General features: G+C 38.1%; 1 protein-coding gene across 1 annotated transcript in view; it reads left to right on the top strand.

The window, feature by feature from the left end:
• The window catches only part of LOC144015661 (cGMP-inhibited 3',5'-cyclic phosphodiesterase 3A-like), a 95,450-nt gene that overhangs the window by 59,940 nt on the left and 21,709 nt on the right, over positions 1 to 13,801 (top strand). Inside the window, exons 3-4 of the mRNA XM_077515850.1 lie at positions 7,832 to 8,092; positions 12,977 to 13,134. Coding sequence (XP_077371976.1) covers positions 7,832 to 8,092; positions 12,977 to 13,134 — 419 coding nt within the window. The remainder of the gene's footprint in view (positions 1 to 7,831; positions 8,093 to 12,976; positions 13,135 to 13,801) is intronic.

Here is a 13,801-nt window from a genome sequence, read left to right as displayed (position 1 = left end):
TCAGAGTATAAGAGATCAACCACAGCCATGTTGCAACAAGCTGTTTCCCCCACAGTTTTAAACAGATTTGTGAATCATGATGAAACTTAACTATATTCTAATGCTAATTTCTGCAAAACGGAAACAGATAGAAATATACTTTTTTTTTCCTGATGAAAGGAGAGACTAATCTTTCTGTTGGTAGGTTCCATGTTTTGATAACAATAGAACACAATATTCTGTCGGCCTTGCAAAAATCAGTTAAAATCCAAGAAAACAGTCGGTAGCGAAGGGGGTTGCTTGAGTGAAAATGGTGAAAGTGTTGCCGCGTTACATTTGCATTCATGTTATTTCGTGGAACAGTATGATTACAGTTTAGCTCCGTAATTTAGGGTTAGCCCACAAATAGCGAAAATCTGCGTATAATTGACGGCAAAAGTTATATAGTGTACCATTATTTTACCAATCAGGCCCACTTGGTAATACATTTTCCTTCATGCAGCCCCTGAGCTAATATGAGTTTGACACCCCTGTGCTAGAGCATACTTTGATGTAGCCTCACCTGCAAAGAATGGTTGAAGAAATAGTAGTTATTACTCAAACAGCCAGCAGCTGGCAGCAGAGCAAAGGAGATCAACCAGGACCATGTTGAAAAAAAGCTCAATTACTCAAATTCTAAATAGATTTGTGAATAATGATGAAACTTAGCTATATTCAAATGATAATTGCTGCAAAACGGAAACAGATCGAAACATACTTTAGGTTCCATGTTTTTATAGCAATAGAACACAATATTCTGTGGGCCTTGCAAAATCAGTGAAAATCCAGTGAAACAGCCAAGAGTGAAGGGGGTTGCTTCTATGAAAATGGCTGGGAATGAGTTAAATCTCCAGACTTAAAACCTAAATATAGCGCATGCATTCTGTCTTTTAATGAGCAAACTAAAGTGAGTAATAAACCAAAACAAAATTGTGAGCCAGTTTTACCTTACTGTAATCTAAGCTAGTAATAGCATTAGCCACACATGCACTCAAGCTGTGCCAATCTGGTTCACACTCTATAGGGTATATGCCACAGAAGAGGCAAAAAATCGAGAGACTGCCATTTTTTCTTCAATTTGTTGTTCATTTTACTGTTGTATTGTAACTTGTATGTGTGTGTAGTGTATGCTGAATGCTATCTTGGTTGACAGTTCAACAGCACCAAACAATTAAGTGCAGTCACTATTATCCTTTTAAACCTTGTTTCTTGGTCTTAGCAGCTACTGGAAGTGTCATTTACCTCGCGGTCCTACATTGCAACATTGGAAAAGCCCTACGAGAAATGCTCAACCAATCAGCTCGCATTCGTCAGTAAGTTATTGCAGCATTAGGCTAGCCTAGTAGGACTACATTTCCCATGATTTTTAGACATAGAAGCAGGAAATACTTGTAGTTCCGGTATGGCAAAAACGTGGCATGTAACAGATAAATTCAGCCTAAGACTAGCTTGAAAAAGGGGCACCCTGGGCATTCTTGCCTACATTTTCTTACAAACCCAATATAATAATAATAATAATAATAATAATAATAATAATAATAATAAGAAGAAGAAGAAGAAGACGAGCCCTGGCTCTCGTCCGGGCATCGGTCCACCGCACGCCTCCTGACCCGCTCTTCCACAGCGAGTTCACACGGCCAGTAAAAAAATGCTTGATCGCACAGGCCGCCATCGCTCATCCGTGTCACAAGTACAGAATGTTTACGCGTTGCCTCGTGTTTGACTTGGCCGTTAGATGATCATTAAAAATGTGTTTATTGATACGTGTTTGTGGTTTAAATGTTACATGTCACCAAAACCAAATATCACCCTTGTGCATTCATCACTTTGCAGGAAAAGAATGCTGGCACAAGCCACCAAGTTAGTAGGATTATTGTGAGTTCTTGGAGTCTAACATCATTCAAAGTTGCTGCTGGTAATTTAACACAAATGTTTGATCAGCAGTTAAAACAATAATGTTTCATTCTACTTTTGTAAACCTCATTTCAAATGCATCATACTCTATATTGTTCTATATAACATGAGGGACTGGCCTTCTGCCACCAACCTTGATGAGTGACTGTGTATGATAAAGGTTGTGAACGGCATAGCTGGCCTTCATGACTCGTTTTGACTCTAAATGATCATATTTGTACAGCTTCGATATTGTATACTATTTTCTGGTCCACAAATTATAGAACAATAGAAATGAAACATCATGATACCAGTTTCAAAATGTTCCCTTTATTTTTAAAGGCACTCACATGTTTTGTTTTTTTTAAGTGGCGTGTGTAGCAGGCTAGCGGCTTGAGAGAAGTGAAGAAAATATCCATCCATCCATTTTCTTGACCGCTTATTCCTCATAAGGGTCGCGGGGGGTGCTGGCGCCTTTCTCAGCTGGCTCTGGGCAGTAGGAGGGGGACACCCTGGACTCGTTGCCAGCCACGACCCTTATGAGGAATAAGCGGTCAAGAAAATGGATGGATGGATGGATGGATGGATGGATGGATGGATGGATGGATGGATGGATGGATGGATGGATGGATATTTTCTTCACTTTTCTCAAGCTGCTAGCCTGCTACACACGCCACTTCAAAAAAAAAAAAATATGTGAGTGCCTTTAAAAATAAAGGGAACATTTTGAAACTGGAATCATGATGTTTCATTTCTATTGTTCTAGTATTTGTGGACCAGAAAATAGTATGCAGTGGGTGAAACTGACCCATGAACTTTTGAACATAAGTACCAAAGAAACAGGTTAAATCCTTTAACACTAAATAACATAAATAAATAAATTGACTGAAAAGTTTGACTTTAATTTAAAGGCTAACTTGATTAATTTTAGTAGGGCTGTCCGATACCACTTTGTACACTCTTGAGTGGTTACTGATACTAAATACCAATACCACTAGTACATAAAATTCTCTAAAATAACAATGACAGATAATTTGAAAGAAACACCCATATATATCAATATTTTTTTCTTAAAATTGCAAGAAATTAATGGCAATTTTCTATTGTTCTCATATCTGGTTCCTGGTCATAAAATGGCAACAAGAGGGTGGCCGATACTGGTATCAAGCTTGGTATTGATTGATATCTGGTATCAGTATTTGCCCATCCTAATTTATAGTCCCAATGATTAAAGGGAGACAGTTCTGCTCATGTTTTACAAACCACTTCTATTGTGATGTTGTGTGTATATTAGAGCTGTCAAACGATTATTTTTTTTTAATCAGATTAATCACATCTTAAATTTTGTTTAATCATGATTAATCACTTAATTAAAAAGGCTTTTTCATCATTTTTTGCCCGCCAAATTTGAAGAGCACCTGTTATGTCTTAATTCTTTCGACATTTAATGTAATGAGGACATCTTCAACATTTTTTTTGATCCACTGCACATGCTCATCCTCCTCTTTTTCTAATCAGTTAATTACTTGCATAATTTAAAAAGAAAAAAAAGACATGAAAAAGTATTCTGAATCTCATACGCAAACATTTACTAAATGCTTTACTTGAATGCAGGTAGTTATGTGTATTGCTCAAACACAACCTGTACTACCTTTAACATAGCCATTTTGTCAAGATAAAATATCATCTGTGGTCAAAACTAAATGTGATTAATCTTTGTTAATACATGATTAATGCGATAATTTTTTTGTGATTAATTAGTTAACGCTTTAGCTTTGACAGCACTAGTGTTAGTGTATATTATACATAGAATATTTCATTATATACAGTATGTTAACATTTGTGAGATAGGCGCCAGCACCCCCCGCGAACCTTGTGAGGAATAAGCGGTCAAGAAAATGGATGGATGGATGGATGTTAACATTTGTCTACACAGTGTCTCAAAGATCAGAAAATCCTCAATATTTAAATTTTCATGGCACTGTTGTGGGCACTGCCACAATAAATATCAAACTCAGCACCACTTTTATAGTGAAGTTTAGTTTGAGAGTTCATTAAAACAATGTAATGTAACTGAAGAGGCACTTAGTAGAGTACATACATACCACTGCCAAGGTGACACAATCCTAATTTGGAGCAGTATACTGACAAAATATTTTATTATACTTGAATAAAACCAATATATGTACTTTAAATAGTCTGAAACTTACAAAATTAGTGGACATTTTGGATGATAATGGAATTTGTGTAATTTCAGTTTTGTTTGAATTTTGAGGCACATTTCATTTTGTTTGAACTACAACTTGCACCATTTAATGGGAAGGTTCCGCTTTGTTTATGTGCAGATGATCCAGATGGTCTGTGCGTGCAAGAGTGTGTGAAGATATGAGACCCGCTAGGGGTCATTGTATTCTTTTTTTTCCAACCAGATGTTGTGCAGCAGTCATGTTCCCCTTCGGAAACTCTAAATTCAGCTTCTAAACAGCCCAAGAGACATTTGTTTACATTTAGTGTGGACGACATGCAATCGAGTGCACTGAAAGGTAAAAAACCGAAATAAATAAGTTTTGGAGAAAGAATAACCTCATGGACGAACACATAGCTTTTTGTACCGGGCAAGTCGAAAGTGGCAACACCTGCAGACTACATTCATATGTACGCCAACCTATCAGATATGAGGAAGGAAAATAACATGTGAAATGTTCCCACATGTTGGGGCTGAATGGAGAGCACTCACACACGTGTTGTGTTCAAGCCAACCCCAGGATATTTAAGCCAGCATAAACATACTTTTTTTTTCTGGCTGTCTAGCAGCTGGTGTAAAAGGGAATGTGACATTGGGGGCGAGAAAAATCTGATTACATTGTGTGTGCAAAACGAGAAGTGGTGAGTCTGGTGGATCTATTCACCAACAGACAACAGCCCGAGCTCACTTGCGCAGACGCTCGGGAAGACGTGAACGTTACCAGCTACCTCGGGAGGAATAACGCCATCTTGTTTTGCTTGGATGTTGCTAATGAGCCCATTCATTAAGCATCGGCGCACAGATGTGCTGAACACGCTCCAGACAGATTTTGTTTGGTCTAAAATCTACAAGCATGTCGAACCAGACTACTGTTAAGCATTGCCTGTGCATCCTCATATTGTTTGTCACCTTTTCTGATCTACAAGAAGCCATATACGCTATGAATTAAGCCAGTGACGTATGTTTGTCTTTTGCTGGCATCGGGCCAAAATTCATATGTCATAACTTGGTAAAATTAATATTTTTATCACAAATCAGTGTTGGTCAATCCGTACATGTGGGTGTTATTTTTACATTTTTGATCACCTATTAAAATATATACAGTGTTTCATGATTCAATTGAACCTACCTTAGGGAAGGAGCTGGAAAAGAGTGGTGACCAGGATACCGAGGGCCAGAGAGAATTTTGTCTGACCTTGTCTTCTTTCTTTTACCTAGTGGGGGAATGTGATGATTTTGGAGAAACGAGGATTCCGCTCGACGATTGATTGATGATTGAATATCACCCTCACTAAAATTCCAATTGTCTTTATGTGGCTTATAATTAAATTTTACCTGTATGTGTTTAACTTTGCACTATTGTGTCATGGTGGTTATCACGTCAAGACATCTGAGACACGTGAGAACTCAATACAGAATACAACAACAAGCCACTGCAAATTAAACAAACAAACAAACTAACTAACAAACAAACACAACAACAACAGATACATAGAATGTGATCCACCAAAGAACGACGAAGACAATACTACAAAAACATTAACATGACCATATCAAAGACAATAATATGCTACTTTTTCTGAGTATGGCTCAAGTCACTTTTTGATATTTTCCACTGACAAACCTGAGGTGGGTGCTGACATCTGTTCCGGCCTGAGTAGAATGTACAGGACTGTGAATATTGTGATAAAGTCCATTATTTTCTGTAATGCAATTAAATAAGCAAAAACGCCATACATTCTGAATTCATTAGAAATCAACAGAAATATTGCAAGCCTTTTATTATTTTAATATTGCTGATTATGGCTTACAACTTAAGAAAACTCAAATATCCTATCTCAAAATATTAGAATATTTCCTCAGACCAATTAAAAAAAAAAAAAAAAAAGCCATAATGTACTACAGTACATTTGGGACCACGGTCCGTGGACCACCGGCTGAGATATTTCGGTCAACAAGTTCAATACACTCAATAATACAATCATAAAACATAATAGAAGAGAATGCAAAGGGTAGCACTTGCATCATGACTCAAGTGGAAATACAATTAAGTCAAACAATGTTTGCTACTGAGACTATAATTGAATTTACTCAAATTGAATTTTTCTTTTTAACTGGACAATTTAGACAACAGTTTTGGGAACACCCTTTCTATTTAAGCATGACTGCACAATGCAAGGGACCTGGATCTTCAGTGGAGAATTATCCAAACTAATCCATCGTTTAACATCACTTTTCTGGAAAGTCCACCCTGAAAATTGATTTTTAAGCATGATCGAAAAGTCAATTTCTCCTCCTCTGTCACCCATTGCGGTGCTTTATTTATTTATTTATTTATTTATTTATTTATTTATTTATTTATTTATTTATTTATTCATATTCAATGTAATGAATTAAAGGAAGAAATGTGTGCTGATTGCTACAGATATTTTTGTTAGCCACACACCAACCAATAAGAGGGAAAGAAGAATGCTAGAGTTAGCTAGTTGACCCTTTGAAGCAAATTTTAAATCTCATTTGGTAAAAGAAACAGCCAGTGCTATTGATTATATTCAAATGGAAGCATATAGAGACTGAAGTTTGATTAGAATGTTAAAAAAAACAAAAAATCCAACATCCACGTATACGTATCTAGGGATGGGCATGTACCAAAACCACACTGTAAAAACAGATTTTTTTTTTGTCCTTGTAGATATTACCTTGGTTTCATAAATTATATTTACTATTTTTTTGCAAGTATTCACATTTAATTAAAAACAGTATACTTCAATGTGCTACTTGATTTATTCTGTGTAATGTGTTTACAGCAAATTTTGAAATACATTTGAAATGAAATTAATAATTAAGATTTACTCATTTAATGTATTTAAATTTAGAAGTGCTAAAAATGAATAAATTGTACTCGAGAAAGAGAGTGAGAGAGATACAATAACTACACATTACTACGTTACAGTAAGGAACTTTATAATTACGTTTAGTAAGAGTAACTTAATATTTCACACATGTGATCAATCTTTAGTTGCATGTAAATGTTACTTAATTCTGTTGAGTGTGATTTGCTTGATATTGAGCAGTAGAATTTACTTAATTGGAGTGAGTGCAAATACTTGCGAGATTTTTTTTTTTTTTAGCAAATCTTACGTTGTTTTTTTCAGTGCAGGTATTTGTATATGGCCAATCATTTCAATGAATGGGTACTTGCAATGGCAGCTGTGGCTGTTTTACGATCGGAAACTAAAGGCACACATGTCTGACAGAAGCAATTTCTGGAAGTGTATAGAAGTAGAAAAAGATAATAGAGAATTAGTTCATGCAATTTTAAGAAAAATGCTATAATGGGATATCGATATCGGTGACCACTCGTGAGTGTATTCGTACTGGTAGCAGATTGAACAAAAAAGGTAAGCAACATCCCAACACATAACACAGCTACGAAATGAAGAGAATAAACTGTCGGGGAATAAATTAATACAATTCTATGGGACAAATATTTAAAAAATAATGTAGATTGTAAATGTATATATCAGTGCATCTCACCACTGCGAGAACGGCAGGCTTGGATACATTGGGTGTGGATGGACTTATCTGGCCACATGTTTTGTAACTCCAGAAAATTGTGACTGCTCAGACTATGTAAGCTGCTGTTGACTTGCATTGTTCATTTCTCCATTGCAGTCATCAGGCACCAGTGTCATGGTGGACATCGCGGTGATGGGAGAAGCACACGGACTGATCACAGACCTGCTGGCTGACCCCTCTCTGCCCTCCAACACCTGCACCTCGCTCCGGGCTGTCAGCAGCCTGCTCACCACCCAGCTCACCTTCCAGCCCTTGCACCGGCCACGCCCCGCTCCCCTGCTTAACCCCTCAGACGCCTACGTCTGCTCCGACTCGGAGGAGGGACCCGAGAAGGGTGAGAAGACGTCCATCCATAAGGTAAGGAAAATCACATGTGGTTCAAATCACGATGGTCCCAAACATTCAAATGTACAGTTGTCTTTGCAAAGTATGCGAAATTACCCTTAGATGGAACTGCGGTCCACCGTATTACGGCCCAAATGATTTAAAGGGCACAAATCGTTCGACACACATGTTAATCTTTGAGCCTGTCTTCCCTCTAATGGCTGCTGCTGCCTCTCAGACCTCTTAGCATCAAATGAAAGAGTGTTTTCATAGAGTTGAGTGAAGAAAAATAGAGCACGTCTACGGCTTGGAGCTCGCTTCTCCCTTTCATAACCACAGCTGTGTCAACATGACAGATGTGCAGAAGTCAGATATATGTGTGTGCGTGCATGTAGCAGAAGAAAGAGGGGCAAAATGGTGGTGAATGCGTCTGTCGGAAAGACACACGAGTGTGTGGTAAAATCTTGGATGCCCACCACAGTTTTGTTGATATCTTTTAGTGTGTTTTTGAAGGCAGCACCTACCTGGCTGTCATTGGATGAAACCAGTCACATTGTTGGTTGGGACATGTACAAGTCACCACCAATTGTAGTGTCGAGCTCTGTCTGAGTAAGAGGAGAACTGCAGGATGGGAGTCACTCAGAAATGGGGAAGAAAAAACAAACAAACAAACAGCAATGAACAACAAATAGACTTTCTGCTTTGACATTTCTTTTTCAAAAATAGCATCTATCACCATCTATTTATCCATTGTCTCTACCATATCTTTCTTTTGGTATTTTTGTAGACATTCCATACCGATACCTGATTGTTTTTTGTTTTTTTTCTCAACATGAAGAAGCTGTCCTGCCATTGGTTCAGAGCATTCAAGGGCCAATAGGATATCTTCGATCTCCATGCAGTGAACATGTCACATATCAGTGAATGTTGTGCACCAGCAAGACATAAGATGCTGCATCCAAAGTCCTATATTAGCGTTGGAATTAATGGTATCGGCATGTTACTTGTTAGTAGTCACCGATACCGATACCACTGTTTTAATGCAGTATCGAGGCCTCTGCCGATACCAGTATCGGTATCGAAACAACACTAATAATAATGCAACGATTCAGAGGGACACACGTCCACAGAGCTCAGAATCTTCTCTGCCTGCTCTTCAATCAGTTCCCACCAGAATTGTTTCACCACCTGCACCACAATTTAGACCTGCTTTCAGCTGGTCTAAAATTTAGTCTCCTCTCAGTCACCAAATTGCCAGGTGTGCCAGCATGGCAAAATCCCAAACATACGAACGGAGCTTTGCTCCTGCATGAAAATCAAGAAGCGCCACTTTTTAAGCCCAGGGTCAGATGAGAGAATGTCTCACTTGACTGAATTGAATGGTGATGCATAAGCTGCAGGCAAGTCAGCTTTGTGTTTTAAAATCTGAAGCAATGGTGTTCAAATCCTGTTTAAAATCAGGGGATCCTCAATTTACGACCCAGTTTCATTCAAAGTGATGTTGTAACTCGCATTTGTATGCTAATCGGAATGCACTATGGTCTGTCATTAACCTAAGCTAACACCATCATAAAGTCCTAATTACAGTGAATTATTGCATGATAAATGCCATAATTTTAGACCATAAAAATAAAGTCATCAATTGAAAAAGAGTAAATATGTAAGTAGGCTTTCTTGTGCAGTGTTGATAACCTTGAAATGTTGTATGTCGTAAACCGAGGACACGTTTCTGGATGTCATTAAATAGTTTGTGTGTCAACATGCAATATTTAATACCTCTGGCAATTCTTCGACATTGTGGCTGATATGCTTAAATTGTGTGGATGGATATGTATGGTTTATGTTATATGTTAATGAAAGTGAAGCTGACCGAAAACAGCAGCATGTGTGAGGTGAAGTGTGTTTGTGTGAGGCACCTTGCTTTGAATGGGCTCATTCACCATTCGGAGCCAATATTTATTGGATCATCATGCATAAGACTGAGCGAGCGAGGGAAAGACGTTGCCACGTTTAGTGCCTCTTTGCCAAGCTGCTGCATGGCATGGAGCAGATGGAAGCATCACACACGAGCAAACAGGACTGGGATTCCCAGTGAAGGAGCAGAGGGGACGAAAGAGACTTACACAGTTATAGTGTGTGAAGCAGATAGCTTGGTAATGATGACATAACGTTTGGAAAAGACAAAAGAAAATTGAATGCTTCCAATTGTTAAAGTAAAACACCATCTGTGTCATCTGTGTGTTGATACAGTCTGAAAAGGTAGCTAGAGGATCCGTTTGACCGGAAACAGCAAGAAGGGGAAGTCAACACCCAAATCCACTTTACTATTATCCATCCATCCATTTTCTTGACCGCTTATTCCTCACAAGGGTCACAGGGGGAGCTGGCGCCTATCTCAGCTGGCTCTAGGCAGTAGGCGGGGGACACCCTGGACTGGTTGCCAGCCAATCGCAGCACTTTACTACTAGGGGTGTTAAAAAAAAAAAATAATCGATTCGGCGATATATCGCGATACTACATCGCGCGATTCTCGAATCGATTAAATAAAAAAAATCGATTTTTTTTTATTTTATTTTATTTATTTATTTATTTTTTAAGAGCTCAGAATTGTTCATTCGGTAGTCTTACCGATTCAACGTCTTATCATCATTGCCTTTTTTTTTGTGTGTGTGTGTGTGTGTGTGAATCGATTTTTAAACTTCCATTTTTAATGGAAAAATATTCAACAAAACGTCTGACTTCGGGTTAGGATTCACACCTTGAGCATGGAAGAATGTTATATGAACGGAACATTAAGCCTTAATATTTTATTTTAACGCTGTTCAAACATGAAACAGATTACAACCTGTATAAGACAGAAATTTCAGATAAATAAATAATACATTTTCATATAAATCTTACACTCTACAAGCTTACTGATTAGTATTTTCTAAATTTGAATGAAAAAAAATCGCAACAATCGAGTTATAAATTCGGATCGGGATTAATCGGTATCGAATCGAATCGTGACCTGTGAATCGTGATACGAATCGAATCGTCAGGTACTAGGCAATTCACACCCCTATTTACTACTATTTTCTATATATTATTTGCAGCCGCACTACTCTAAAAATTCCATTGTGATTAATATTGCCCTAATCAGCAAAATCCACATGTTTTAATCCATCTCCATTTGCTCTCAACTGAAAGTGACATCAAAGTTGTGAGCCTCTTTGCTGCATTCAAGGAAGGTGGGTCATACTTTTCCAACGTATTGCCAGGAAGTGTGAACTGGAACACCCCTTTGGAGATCTGGAATTCAAAGGGGGTGGGGGTGGGGGGTGTCCCGGGGGTGGCAGTTCACGGGAAGGATAAGAACCCCAACATCACCGACCATCACTTAGGCAACCACCATAGAGATGGCAAAACATAATTTACACAATTATAAACATATTTTTCTCTTTATTTTTTAGAACATAAATTAGGAGTGTGACATATCGATATCGTGATAAATCATGAAACTTTGTCCCCTGTTAGATTATCGATACACCTACGCAAGTATCGCGATATTTGTAGTTAATATTCAGCCACTATAACGGCTCCATTGTTCATTACTAATTGAGCAATTATTTGGTGGGCCACTAGGCGAGCACCTCATAAGAGTGGCGGGGAAATGTACGGAAGTCTTCAGGCGAAGAAGACTCATGAGCTTACCTTTACTTGTCTAACACATTTATCTGTCCAGCAGTCCAGTTTTGCATACGTTTCTATGAAAAATGTGCATTATGTCTTCAATTTTAACATTTTAAATCATATTTTATGTTTCGACTTTTTTAAGCACACAATTTCTGAGGAATATTAATATTGATTTAATTAGATTTAATATTTAAGTCATTTTATTTACTTTTGCAATGTTACACAAAAAAATTGTGTCACAGTTTATAAAATGAAACAATTGACTATGTAACTCACTGACATGTTGCATGACAATATTATTTATATTATTTAAGAAAGACACAAATTTGTTCACAGAAAGTGGTCTCTGTTAAGAAGTCATTTGTATTTGTATTTGTCTAAAAAAAAAAAATACACTAAAGTACTCACTGTAAACAAGACACCAGTTTTAATATTGTGTTTCAGTGATGGTACAAAGATAAACTATTTTCTCATTGAAAAAACATCCGTTTATGTCTTGAGTAGTTTTATCATAGATTATCGTGGATTTATCATCTGACCAATATATTGATAATCGCGGTATAGTCATATCGTGAGATAATAGTTATCATGAGCCTTGTATTGTATATCGTATCGTGTTGTATTTTATTGTGAAGTACATAGAGGTTCCCACCCCTAATATATATATATATATATATATATATATATATATATAATTACTTCTATACATACTATACATTTACAATACTTTAAAAACCCACTATTGAAAAAAAAATATGTTCTATCACATCAACATACTATTTTTTTTTGTTTTTTGTTTTTTTGGCCTTTGCTTAGTCCCGTGATTCGGCTCCCGTCACTTGTCACCTTTTTGCTCACGCAAGCTTTTACTGGCTTTTTTTTTTTTTCTTCTTTTTTAACTAGCTTTTTCCGCTACCCGCTCGTTAGCCACTCCAGCCTATACCTCTGACAAACTCCTACTGGCTGCTCTTGTTAGCTGCTGCGGCCCCCTCGGTCATTTTGTGTTGCTTGCTTCACACTAGCTGCCAAGTATTCGGCACTCGCCGAGATGCATGTTTACTCATGTAAAATAAATCAGAAATCCACATTTAAATTTGTGGGGCACATGGAACATTATTATAAAGGACATTTTGGGTTTGAGTAAAAGTTCCCATTGGGAGTGTTTTAAAACAAACACAAAGTATTTACTCTTGTTAGTTTTCATAAGTTTGTTTTTGTGCGTTTGTTCCTCTCTGTGTGCAGCGTCTGAGGCGGAGTCTCCACCCGGGCCTTCTGAGGAGGATCTCCTCCACGTGGACCACCACCACCTCCGCCACAGGCCTGCCCACAATCGAGCCAGGGCCAGTGCGGAGGGATCGCAGCGCCAGCATCAAACCCTACCATGAAACACTCACGTGCAGGTAGTCAGTCGACCGCTACACGTCTCACATATCCGCAGAGGCCACCTTTTTGTCACACGGAGCCATTCTTACTCGCTCTATTTCCACAATCACATGCTTCATTAGGTCATACTTTACCACAGTCGTGCTAAACTGCAAAGCAAGACCCCTCATAATGGTTTGCACGTTATGACATATTACGTCGAGGTTATTAGGGTTATTCCCAGCAGTGTGGCTGAAGTTTTACCGAATGCATCAGCATGACTGCACAGTCATGGCACAGTAGTTCACAGAAAAGGGATGCATGCGTGTGCAACCAGAGCCAGAATGGAAAGAAGGCCCACAGGCAAAGGCATTAACCTGAATAACTAAGACACGCATAAACTCTCAGCACATTAGTGCTGAAGAGCACGAGAGCCTGGTCCATGAATGGGCCCAAGCGACTGTCATGTATATAATGTGTGGTTTTGTATAGTGTGGTGTGATGGGTTTGTACAGCGAAAGTTTTGGAAGCAAGTATAGATGCATTCATGTGAGAGTATTAATGTATGTGGTTTGGGTTGCACTTCAAACGTTACTTGACTACTGCATCTTGTTCAGAAAGAAAGGCAAAACAAGTCAAGACAGCTGACCGCTTTTCTTACATGTCACGGCCATAAATACAATTCTTCTTTTACGGCATATTTTA

Source organism: Festucalex cinctus, chromosome 3 (genome assembly GCF_051991245.1).
Source record: "Festucalex cinctus isolate MCC-2025b chromosome 3, RoL_Fcin_1.0, whole genome shotgun sequence".
In the NCBI taxonomy this organism is placed as follows: Eukaryota; Metazoa; Chordata; class Actinopteri; order Syngnathiformes; family Syngnathidae; genus Festucalex; species Festucalex cinctus.
This window is presented reverse-complemented; position numbering and strand designations above follow the sequence as displayed.